General features: G+C 58.6%; 1 protein-coding gene across 1 annotated transcript; it reads left to right on the forward strand.

Moving 5' to 3' along the window:
* Positions 1 to 5,941: 5,941 nt before the first annotated feature.
* On the forward strand, positions 5,942 to 10,540 carry NTSR1 (neurotensin receptor 1). Its single transcript, XM_054542007.2, has 2 exons — positions 5,942 to 6,112; positions 7,762 to 10,540. The coding sequence occupies exons 1-2, from the start codon at positions 6,078 to 6,080 to the stop codon at positions 8,009 to 8,011; spliced, it is 285 nt and encodes a 94-aa protein (XP_054397982.2). The 5' UTR covers positions 5,942 to 6,077; the 3' UTR covers positions 8,012 to 10,540.
* Positions 10,541 to 11,360: the final 820 nt, after the last annotated feature.

The raw sequence follows: 11,360 nt of genomic DNA on the forward strand, positions 1-11,360 counted from the left end.
TTCACCAGTGCTGGCTTCATTCTTAGGCAAGTCTTCTCTAAAAGGTAGGAAAACGGCACTGATGGCCACGGATGCATTTCCCGCTCAGTGAGCCCAGGCAAAGCTGGTGTCTAGCAAAGGTCTGGGTCTGGCCTTCATCAGACAAACGTGATTGGTGCAAATGTTTGGCTGACCTATCCAATGAGGGCCTACCCAGGCCTTTTGGGATGTGTTGATTGGCCAGGTCTGGGCCACATGCCAGCTGGATGGAGGGTGCACAGCTCCCCAGGGGAAGGAGGCGGGTGGGACAGGGCCCTGAGGACCGAGCTTCCTGTGGTCCAGGCCGTCAGCTGTCCAGCGCCATGCCTGGGTGGCCAGTCTTCTCCCCGATGATCTGGATGCTGTCTCCATCACAGATGGAGCTTCTGTCTGATCTGGCACTGTCGATGTCAAATTCTCCTCATTAAGGTCACTCTCAGTGACACTCAGGTATATCCCAGTGACTGGCAAGGCTGACGCTCCCTTGTCCTAGCAACTTGCCACGCTGCCTTTCAAGAGGCTTTCTGGCCATTCTGAGACTATTTCCCACTTGAACTGCAGAGTCCGTGTGTCTATGCACAATAGCTCTCGTGTTTTATGGGGACTGGAAATACAGACGTGATCTCAATGGGTCCTTCTGTCCAGGAAGGGGCCTGTCCTTCCCCTCGCTCAGTCCTCCCCTCACCCCCGGCAGCATCGCAGGCTTTCCTCCGCGTCCCTGCGCTGCTGATGGACATGCTCCCTTTGCTTGTCGTGGAGGTGGGGGGCAGCTGCTTACCCAGAGCGGGAGCGATTACAGGAAAGGATGGCACAAGCCAAAGCCCCTGCTTCCAGCTGTGCGTCTGGGAGAAGAAGGCCGGCCCCAGGAGTCGGGGTGCATTCCCTCACCCCCCAATCCTACTCGGCTTCAGTCTCCAGGGTGGGCAGCAGGTGGGGGAGGCAGGGGAGGGCCTGACTCCCTCTGCAAGGCCCCGCCTCTGTCCCCACACGTGGCCCTGAGGCAGACTCTGCTCCCTCCCTCTGGAAACGGCAGGATCCTCCAATGGGGGCAGCCAGGGGGCCGGGGCCAGACCCCACAACTCACCAGCCCCCAGAGGTAGCTATTTTTGCTGCCCGTGTCGGTGAGGTTGGTATTTTAAATGTTTTGACATTTAAAATCTGTGTTGGATACATTGGTGCTGTTTAAACTATCCCCAGGCTGCGGTGACTCACAGGGAATTAGTTTGTCTCCTGAGGCTGGGCCTGGCCTCCCCCGTCCCCGCTCCCAGCAGCCAGAGTGGGAAGAGGGAGTTTTTACCTGCCCCCAGTCTCACCAGCACCTTGTGGTCCTGCAGAAGGTGGACTTCAGCCAGAGCAGCAGAACATGAGGGACGTGGGACAGCCTCAGATCCGGACGCCCAAGCAGGGGAGGGCAGAACAGACCCGCCACCCAGCCAGGGTCAGCAGCGGTGGTGGTGGTGTCTCTCAGGAGCCCACACAGGTGGCAGGGGCAAGGGGTGCTCGGCTGGCAGGTGCAGGACGCTGCCTCCCGGGGGTTTGAGTGCCCCCTCTCCATGCATGTCCTCTGATCTGTTAGCAGAACTCTGCTCAAATGGAATGTGAGGGTAAACTCAGGCCGCCTCCTCCCTGAAGGCCTCTGAGTGCTTCTGAGTGGAGCCGGGAGCTTCGGTGGGAGCAGGAAGGACCTCCAGAGGTGCCTCAGCCAGTGCCCAGAGGAGGCCAGGGAGAAAACCCGCCGACATTCCCACGACCCCAGCACCTCTCAGTGGCTGCCCTGTCCCATGGCCACCGCCGCCTTCATTAGCGGGACATGGCGAGGATTGTCCTCACCGGGACCATCCTGACTTGGACTGTTGAGGCCACATGGCTCTGCCCTCCCTTGTGGGAGGAGGTCGGGAGGGAGGTGGTCCCTGCAGCCCAGCCCAGGGAATCCCACGGCAGATACCCCTGGACTTTCTGCTGCAATCACAGCCACCGGCCGCCGAGCTAGTACAGGCCACTTCTCCAAGACACCCAAAAGCTTCTTGGAATCAGAAATTCAGCATGAGGATCCTGGGCAGCTTGGCAGAGAGGGGGCAGCCTCCGTCTCCGGCACAAGATCGAACCCGCAAGTGCGGGAGCCAAAGACGCCAAGATCTGGCTTGCAGAGAAGAGCATCTTACAAAGAACCGAAGGCCGAGGAAGATTTTAAAGCCATTGATGGCTGTTATTCCACTGCCCCGGGGAGGGGTGCTGGTTTCTCCATTGGAAGCCAGGCCATGGCTGTCCTGGCTGGTTCCGCTGCTGCCGGTCCACAGACATGTCCCCTTCCTATTCTGAGCAGCAGCTCTGGTTGAGGAGGAGGCTGGGCCACTGCCCATCTGGGGAAGTCACGGCCACCCTGCCAGTGCCTGCAGAGTCACGTCTCAGCCAGGAGTCGCAGAAGGAGCAGGACTCAGCTCAGGCCAGGCTCAAATCCAAGCACAGCCCCTCTTGCGCTGGAGTCTTTGGGCAGGACCTCTACCCTGTCCAGGACTTGGATCAGGTGCAGAGTAGCTATGATGACCCAGCCTTGTGGGTTGATGTGGAAGCTAGAGGTGGGGAGCGGGGGGCTCCACGTGCTGATAATGGGCCCTGTACCTTTCAATGCCCTGAGAGGTAGCTGGGGTGGGCGGGAGGAAGGGGCCTTTATTAGTGTGAGCTGTCAGGACCTACAAGAACTGTCTGCACACAGCTACAAGGCCAGGGCTTGGCTCTCCCACAAGACGGGCCTTGGGGTGGGGCAGCCACGTGCTTGTGGGCCTCGGCCACGGACACAACATGTCCAGACCTGGGAATTAGAGCCCAGGGCCTTTGCCGGGACACCCCAGTGGTTGTGTTCCTTGCTGTGTACAGGCGGGACCCTCGGGAGGGGCTCATGAAGGGGGGGTAGTCTGCGAACTTCTTCCCAGTCAGAGGCAGGGTCAGGGGCAGGCTGAGGGCCAGCTTAGAACAGCGGCCAGGGGTGGCCATGTCTTCCGGGCAGCCGGGATAGGGCCGGACCTCCTGAACTTGTGTTGATTGAGGGCCTCACACTGAGCAGGCCTGACACCCCAATCAGCACGGCAGGCATCCCAGCTGGGGCGCACGAGTCCCGCTGCTGGCTCTGACGGCCTCCCCCGTCCTCTCCTGCAGATCAACACCTTCATGTCCTTCATATTCCCCATGGTGGCCATCTCAGTCCTGAACACCGTCATCGCCAACAAGCTGACGGTCATGGTACGCCAGGCGGCCGAGCAGGGCCAGGTGTGCACGGTCGGGGGCGAGCACAGCACATTCAGCATGGCCATCGAGCCCGGCAGGGTCCAGGCCCTGCGGCACGGCGTGCGCGTCCTACGTACGTAACCTCTGGGCCCTCCAGGGGTGGGAGGCAGGCCAGGGCCAGCAAAGGCAGCGAGCGCTGAACCACCCCAAGCCTGGGCAAGGTTTAAAGATATAGGGATGGAGCTGTCAAGCCAAGACCCAAGGGTGCCAGCTTCCCCCAGGGGTGAGTGCCATTCTGCACTCCATCCCTCCATCCATCCATCTTTCCCTCCCTCCATCCATCCATCCATCCCTTCCTCCTTCTATCCCTCCACCCCTCCCTCCTCCCTCCCTCCATCCATCCATCCATCCCTCTCTCCTTCCTTCCCTCCATTCACTCCTCTACCTCTCCCTGCCTTCCTCCCTCCCTCCATCCATCCATCCCTCTCTCCCTCCCTCCCTCCCTTCATCCCTCCATCCATCCATCCTCCCTCCCTCCCTCCATCCCTCCCTCCCTCCATCCATCATCCCTCCCTCCATCCATCCCTCATTCCATCCCTCCCTCTCTCCCTCCCTCCATCCATCCATCCCTCCTTCCATCCCTCCCTCCCTCCCTCATTCCATTCCTCCCTCCCTCCATCTATCCATCCCTCTGTCCATCTGTCCACTTGCTCACGTGCTCACTTATTCATTTGCTCAGCAATTGACTGAGTGCCCACCCTGGGTCTCACTCATTCTTGCTCACAGGCATGGAGGCAGCAGAGGCAGGGGCATCCCTGCACTCTGGGGGAGCAGGGGCTCCACCAAGGACACAAACACAGGCACCAGGCACCTTCAGCCAGTGATGAGCATGAAGAAAAAAATACCACCACCACCACCACCCCTGACTACATCTGGCAGCTGGGAGGGGCTCTCAGAGCAGGTGGCATCCTGCAAGTCCCAAGGACCAGGAGCCCGTCTGGGCAATAGAGCTGTAGGCGAGGGGATGGCTGGAACAAAGGCCCTGTGGTGGGAGGTGCTTGGCAAGAAGGCAGGGCAGGGGCAGGGCAGACGCTGCCAACCACTCAGGGCTTGGAGAGTGTGATGGGAACTGGAGAAAATGAAGCCCTTTCATGCCTGAGACCCAGGTCTTCAGTCTGGTTTGCCTGAAGCATTTGGCATTACCCTAAGAGAGCCTGGCTCTGGGCTCGGCCTTCCCTGCTCATGGGAACCAGCCAGGGCTTTGGACACGGAGCTCTCAGGGCTGGCAAAGCCCAAGGTGCGGCCCACAGCAGGGCAATGCCCATCCTGTTGGAACCCTGAGGACCAGCCTCAGCTCGGGACGGCTGGCTTGCCGACCTCCGAGGTGTGTCCTGGGCCCGGCGTGTGCCTGTTGTTTTAATAGTAGCCATCTGAATAGATTTGAGGTGGCATCTCGTTGTGGTTTTGATTTGCATTTCTCCAGTGATTTATGATTAATGATTAATAACATCTTTCATGTGCTTGTTGACCATTTGTATCTTCTTTGGAAAATGTCTGAGTCCTTTGCCCATTTTTGAATTGGATTGTTTGTTTTCATGTTGAGTTTTAGGAGTTGTACTCTTGAGGTTAACTCATTATCAGATGTGATTTGCAAATATTTTCTCCCTTTCTGTGAGCTAACTTCCACTCTCCTGATAGCATCCCTTGATACACAGAAATTTAGTGTTTATGTTGTTCAATTTATCTACTTTTTTCTTTTGTGGCCTGTGCTTTTGGTGTCATACCCAAGAAATCATTGCCAAACTCAATGTTGTGAAGTCATTATGTTTTCTCCTGGGAGTTTTATGGTTTTAGTTCTTATGTTCAGGTCTTTAATCCACTTCAAGTCCATTTTTGTATATGGTGTGAGGGGAGGATCCACCTTCATACAAGTGGATGTCCCGTTTTCCTAACACCCTTTGTTGAATAGACTGTCCTTTCCCCACTGAATGGTCTTGGTGAAGATCACTTGACCATAAAGGTAAGGGTTCGTTTCTGAGATTTCTAGTCTATTCCCTTGGTCTACGTGTCTATCTTTATGCCAGCACCACACTGTAACTTTGTAGTAAGTTTTGAAATCAAGAAGTGTAAGACCTCCAACTTTATTTTCTTACAAGATTGTTTTGGCTGTCCAGGATCCTTTGAGATTTCATATGAATTTTAGCATAGATTTTTCTATTTCTGCAAAAGCATTCTTGCAATTTGATACGGATTGCATTGAATCTGTAGAGTGCTTTGGGTAGTACTGACACCTTAACAATATTAAGTCTTCCAATCCATGAACATGGGATGTCTCCCTGCATCTCCCTCAGGCCTTGTGTCTCCTTCTCTGAGGCCATGTCTGTCTGTCTCTGAGGCCATATCTCTGTGTCTCTAAGCCCATGTCTGAGCCAGTGTCTACCTCCCTCAGCGCATGTCTCTCCCTCTCTGAGCCTGTGTCCTGACTCTGAGCCTGTGTCCTGTCTCTGAGCCTATGTCTCCCTCCCCAAGCCCACGTCTGTCCCTCTCTGAGCCTGTGTCCAGTCTCTGAGCCCGTGTTTCCCCCACTGAGCCCACGCCTCTGTGCCTCAGGTGCAGTGGGTCTCTGAGCCCATGTCCTGTCTCTGAGCCCATGCCTCTGTGCCTCAGGTGCAGTGGGTCTCTGAGCCCATGTCCCGTCTCTGAGCCCACGCCTCTGTGCCTCAGGTGCAGTGGGTCTCTGAGCCCATGTCCTGTCTCTGAGCCCACGTCTCTGTGCCTCAGGTGCAGTGGTCATCGCCTTTGTGGTCTGCTGGCTGCCCTACCATGTGCGGCGCCTCATGTTCTGCTACATTTCGGATGAGCAGTGGACTCCGTGAGTACTGGGAAGTTGGGTGCTGGACAAGTAAGTGCTCCCAAAACAGATGGTGGGTGTGGCAGGCAATGCTGAGAGGACCCGCTCAGGGCAGGGGTGTGGTGAGTCCCCCAGCGGCCCCTGGGCAGGGGTGTGCTGTGACTGGGGCCGGGAGAAGGTCATGGAGGGACAGGTTCAAGGCAGGGGCAATTCAGGCCAGACTGGTGCAGAGAAGGAAAGTTGGTCCTAAGAGAGATGGCCCAGGCAGTTTCCCGAAGGCAAAAGAGAGACATCCCTGGCTCTGCTGGGGACATGGTGGGGGTGTCACCTCCTCATATGGCAGCTGTTAGAGCCCCAAGGCCACCCAGGTTGGACCCACAGGGCTCAGCCTGGAGTTATACTCAGGGCTGTGACTTATCGCAGCAAGAGCCGCAATACTGACAAAGCTTTGCTTATACAGCAAAGTCAGCAAAGGGAAAAGACACATGGAGTGGGATCAGTGGGAGACCAGATGCAGCTTCCAGGGCCCCCTCCCAGAGGAGCCTCACAGAACAATATGGGGGCCGATCACAGGGGCACCCACTGCCTGGCAAAACCCCTACTGTTTGCACCAACAGTTCAGGGGCAGGGAGCCCCTCTCACCCGAAAACGGCAGAGCCTTCCCAAAATCCAAGGCCCCAGGCACCAGCCAGAGGCCAGCCTTGCCAGCTGGCCATCCTGAGATGGCAGCTTGGGGCCCACTTGTGAGCCCTTTTCTGTGCAGTGGGGCTGCCAGATCCCAGAATAAAAGGTTCCTTCCAGTGACAGCCACTGGGGAGGGCGCACCTAGGACCAATGAGGAGGAGAAGGCACGGGGAACAGAGTGCGGCCCCCACAAAAGCTTCTGAAACTCAGGGCTGCCTGGTGGTAATTGAGCTGCCTGGTGAGGGAGTGAGATCACTGTTGGGGGAGGCAACAAGCTGAGGGCAAGGTGTGTGGCTGCTGGGGAGGCGTGGAGAGGGTTCCTGCCCTGGCTGTTTGGTTAGGCCGGGACCAGCCAAGCCCTGGACCCTTGGATGCACAGAGCTGTGAAGGGCAATGCAGGCGGCTGCAAGGAGAGTCAGGGACGGACAAGCAGAGCCCACGCCCCACCTAAAGAAGCCCAGGCTGGGCGGGACGTGGTGGCTCCCGCCTGTAATCCCAGCACTTTGGGAAGCCAAGGCGGGCAGATCACGGGTCAGGAGATCGAGACCATCCTGGCTAACACGGTGAAACCCCATCTCTACTAAAAATACAGAAAATTAGCCGGGCACGGTGGGGGGCGCCTGTAGTCCCAGCTACTCGGGAGGCTGAGGCAGGAGAGTGGTGTGAACCCGGGAGGCAGAGCTTGCAGTGAGCTGAGATCGCACCACTGTACCCCAGCCTGGGAGACAGAGCGAGACTCGGTCTCAAAAAAAAAAAAAAAAAAGAAGCAGCCCAGGCTGGGCGGGAGCACGACCAGAACTTGCAGCTGCTCAGGAGAAGCCAGACCCTGGAGCTTGTTATGAAATGTCCCCAAACACCCATTCTCAAGTGGTGTTTTAATTAGCGTCTGAGCCACCACGTCCCTGGGCCGCTGTGGCCCCGGCTGTCACCCTGCCTTGGGGCCCTCAAGAGTTCTGTCTGGGATCTGAGCGCCTCTGTCCCCGCAGGTTCCTCTATGACTTCTATCACTACTTCTATATGGTGACCAACGTGCTCTTCTACGTCAGCTCCGCCATCAACCCCATCCTGTACAACCTCGTCTCCGCCAACTTCCGCCACATCTTCCTGGCCACACTGGCCTGCCTCTGCCCTGTGTGGCGGCGCAGGAGGAAGAGGCCAGCCTTCTCGAGGAAGGCCAACAGCGTGTCCAGCAACCACACCCTCTCCAGCAATGCCACCCGCGAGACGCTGTACTAGGCTCTGCGCCCCGGAGCGTGTCCAGGAGGAGCCTGGCCGTGGGTCCTTGCCCCCCACAGACAGAGCAGCCCCCACCCGGGAGCTCTGATGGTCGGGCAGAGGCCAGCCTGCGCTGGAGTCTGAGGCCTGGGACCCCCCTCCCACCCCCCAACCCCTGTTTCTCATCAGTGTCTCCCGGGCCTGTCCCCAACTCCTCCCCACCCCTCCCCATCTCCTCTTTGAAAGCCAGAACAAGAGAGCGCTCCTCTCCCAGATGGGAAAAGGGCCTCTAACAAGGAGAAATTAGTGTGCAGCAAAAGGCAGTTTTCTTTGTTCTCTGACTAATGGATGGTTCCAGAGAAGGAAATGAAAGGTGCTGGGTGGGGCCGGGCCTCGGGCGGCCGGGCTGCTGTTCCCATGTCCACATCTCTGAGGCCTGCACCCACTCTGTCTAGCTCGGGGAGTCCAGCCCCAGTCCCGCAGGCTCTGTGGCTTTGGGCCTCACGTGCAGACCCTGCCATGCAGACCCACGCCCCCCTCCCTCAGGCAGTTCCAAGAAAGCTCCCTGACTCGCCCCTTCAGGCCTGGCAAGCTGGGGGCCCACTGCCATGAGGGGTCCCTCCCACCACCCTCGCCGCAGGCAGCTGCGGCCCCCAGAGGGGACCACAAGCCCAAAAAGGACAAAAATGGGCTGGCCTGGAATCGCCCAGACCCCAGCCTCCCCTCCTCCCTCCCATCCTCACCCAGGACAAGGCCCAGGGGCTCTGCCAGGACGCCACATGGGAGGAGGCTCAGGCCTCAGCCTCAGGATCTTCAGCCGTGGCCTCTCGGGCTCGGCAGAAGGGACGCCGGATCAGGGGCCTGGTCTCCCGCACCTGCCCAGGTGGCCGTGGCCAGGATGGGGTGCACATTCCGTGTGCTTTGCTTGTGGCTGTGCAGGCTGAGGTCTGGCAGCCAGGCCCAGAGCTGGCTTCAGGGTGGGGCCTTGAGAAGGGGAATGTGGAACAGGGGCGATGGAGCCTGGTCCCTGAGTAAGATGCCAGTTCCAGGAACTCAGGCTTCAGGTGAGAAGGAGCGGTGTGTCCAGGCACCGCTGGCCAGCAGCCCTGGGCTGAGGCACAGACTCATTTGTCACCCTCTGGTGGCGGCAGCCCTGGCCCCAGCCTCCAAGCAGTTGAAAAAGCTGGCGTCTCCTTGGTCTCTAGGATCCAGGCGCCACAGAGCACACGACTGGCCAGGCCCCTGGCTTAAGAAGGTCGCCTGAGCCTGAGAGAAGACAGTCCCAGGAGAAGCTGGCCGGGACCAGCCAGGAACTGGGAGCCACAGGAAGCAAAATTCAGCCTTTTCTTCAAGGGATTTCCCTGTCTCAGAGCAGCCTTTGCCCTGGGGAAATGGGCTCTGGGCTGGCTGCCTGCACCGGCCACGTCGACCCGGGACCCGGACACCTGGTCTTGGGCTGTGTTCAGCCACTTTGCCTTCTCCGGACTCGGTTTCCCCATCTGTGAAATGAGAGTCGAATGCTACAGTATCTGCAGTCACTTGGATCTGGCTGTTGAGTTGACGGGTTCCTTGAACCCCACAAAATCCCTCTCCAACCACAGGGCCCTTCGGCTCACCAAGAACGGGGCCCAGGGGAGTCAGGCCCATTTGCTGCACTTCCTGCCAAACTTTGCCTCCCACAAGCCTGGTCATCAGCCAGGCAGCCCTCCCAGCGCCCAAGGGCCACCAACCCCAGGGAAACAGGGCCAGCACAGAGGGGCCTTCCTCCCCCACAGAGCTCCCATGAGAAGCTTTGCTGCCCACAGAGCTCCCCACAGAGAAGCTTTGCTGCCAGCCAGGGATGTCCAGAGGTCAGTGCAGCCCCTACCCCTGCTCAGGAGTGGGCTCAGAGTTTAGCAAATGCTGAGGCCCCTCAGGCTGGGCTCTGAATGAGGACCTGAACTGAACTCAGAGCCAGACAGGGCAGCCTCAGATCCTTCTCTGCGGCTCCTGGACCTTGGGCCATAATTTCTGAGCCTCGGTTTCCCCATCTAAGAAACAGATGTGGTCGTTCCACCCTTGCAGCTGGATGGGACTGTCCTGGAGGACCCACCCCGGAACAGACAGAATGATGTCTCTCAGGATGGTGCTCTGAGAGAGGGAAGTGGATGCCCCACTGCCCCAGACCCTCGGTAGACACGAGGTCTCCGGGGTGGGGTCTGTGGCTGTGACTGAAGTCGGCTTTTCCTGTTGATGTCTTGATGCTCCTATCTGTGCACTTACTGTAGGTAGGGACACGTGTCCACGCACCACAGACACACCCACGACACCTGATCTCGTATCACTAGCTCGCAGGCAGGTCATGATGTGACCCCGGAAGCCAGCCCTGCGTGCCATGAGTGCATCGGTCATGGAGTCCGGAGCCCCTGAGTCGGCCCCCGGTGACGGCGCAGCCCTCACAGCTCAAACGCCCGCCTCCACTCCCATCATCTGCAGTTGGTGAAAACAAACCCCGTGTATCTCTCAATAAAGGTGGCCGAAGGGCCCTCGATGTGGACTCGAGTGTTGAGGTCCTGCATGTGCCCACCCACTCATTCATTCACTCATTCATTCAGACACGCACCGACGCAGCAGCCAGCCTTCACTGGGCCTCTTACCAAACTCTACAGGGCTCTGGTCCCAGAAGCTGGCGGGTGGGGGGCGCCGGGATCCCTCTGCTCACAGCCCACCCACCCTCCCTAGTGCTTCAAGGAGCAGTGGGCCCCCTGCAGGGCCTAGTGACCACCGAGGGGCCTGTGTGGGCAAGTCCTCACCGTCTCCTGAGCTTCACTCTCCTGATCTGTGAGCTGAACACAGAGGAGGCTCAGTGAAGCGGGGAGCCCGGGGTCCCATGACTGCTCAGCTCAGATCTCCATGGCCCCCTCTAGCCAGCCCAGGGGTCCTGTGGTTGTGGGGGAGGGGGCCATGACCCCATCGAGGCCTTAGCAGTGGACAGATAGGCCTGGGTGCAGTACCGAGCCTCTGGCCTGGGCCCAGCCCTGTGCAGGCTACTGAGGAGACAGAAGATGCGGCTGAACCCTCACCCCAGGGCTTCTGCTCTGAAAATGAGGGTTCCCAGGCACCTCCTAGACCCACCGTTTCCGATTCTCCCCCGCCAAGGCCCGGGTCATTCTTCATCCCCGGTTGGGCAGTTCTGGCTCTCTGCTGTGCTCCTTTTTAGAGCACCAACAGCTTTTCTCCTGCTTGCCTGAGCCTGAGCCACAAGAGGCCGGTGACAGTGGAATCTGCAGGGTGGGGCCCTGGAGTCTTTCTCACAAGCCTCCTGGGCCTCAGGATTAGGAATGCTGGGCTCACCCTGTGGAGCTCAGCAAAAGAAGCATTTGCTTGGGCT

The sequence above is a fragment of the Pongo abelii genome, chromosome 21 (genome assembly GCF_028885655.2).
Source record: "Pongo abelii isolate AG06213 chromosome 21, NHGRI_mPonAbe1-v2.0_pri, whole genome shotgun sequence".
Classification (NCBI taxonomy): domain Eukaryota; kingdom Metazoa; phylum Chordata; class Mammalia; order Primates; family Hominidae; genus Pongo; species Pongo abelii.

What these genes read in the sequence shown, in the direction of transcription:
- NTSR1 (XM_054542007.2), top strand. Translation starts at nt 6,078, where the DNA reads ATGTTCTGCTACATTTCGGATGAGCAGTGGACTCC. An exon ending in TCGGATGAGCAGTGGACTCC is followed by an intron (nt 6,113 to 7,761) that starts GTGAGTACTGGG and finishes CTGTCCCCGCAG; the next exon opens with GTTCCTCTATGACTTCTATC.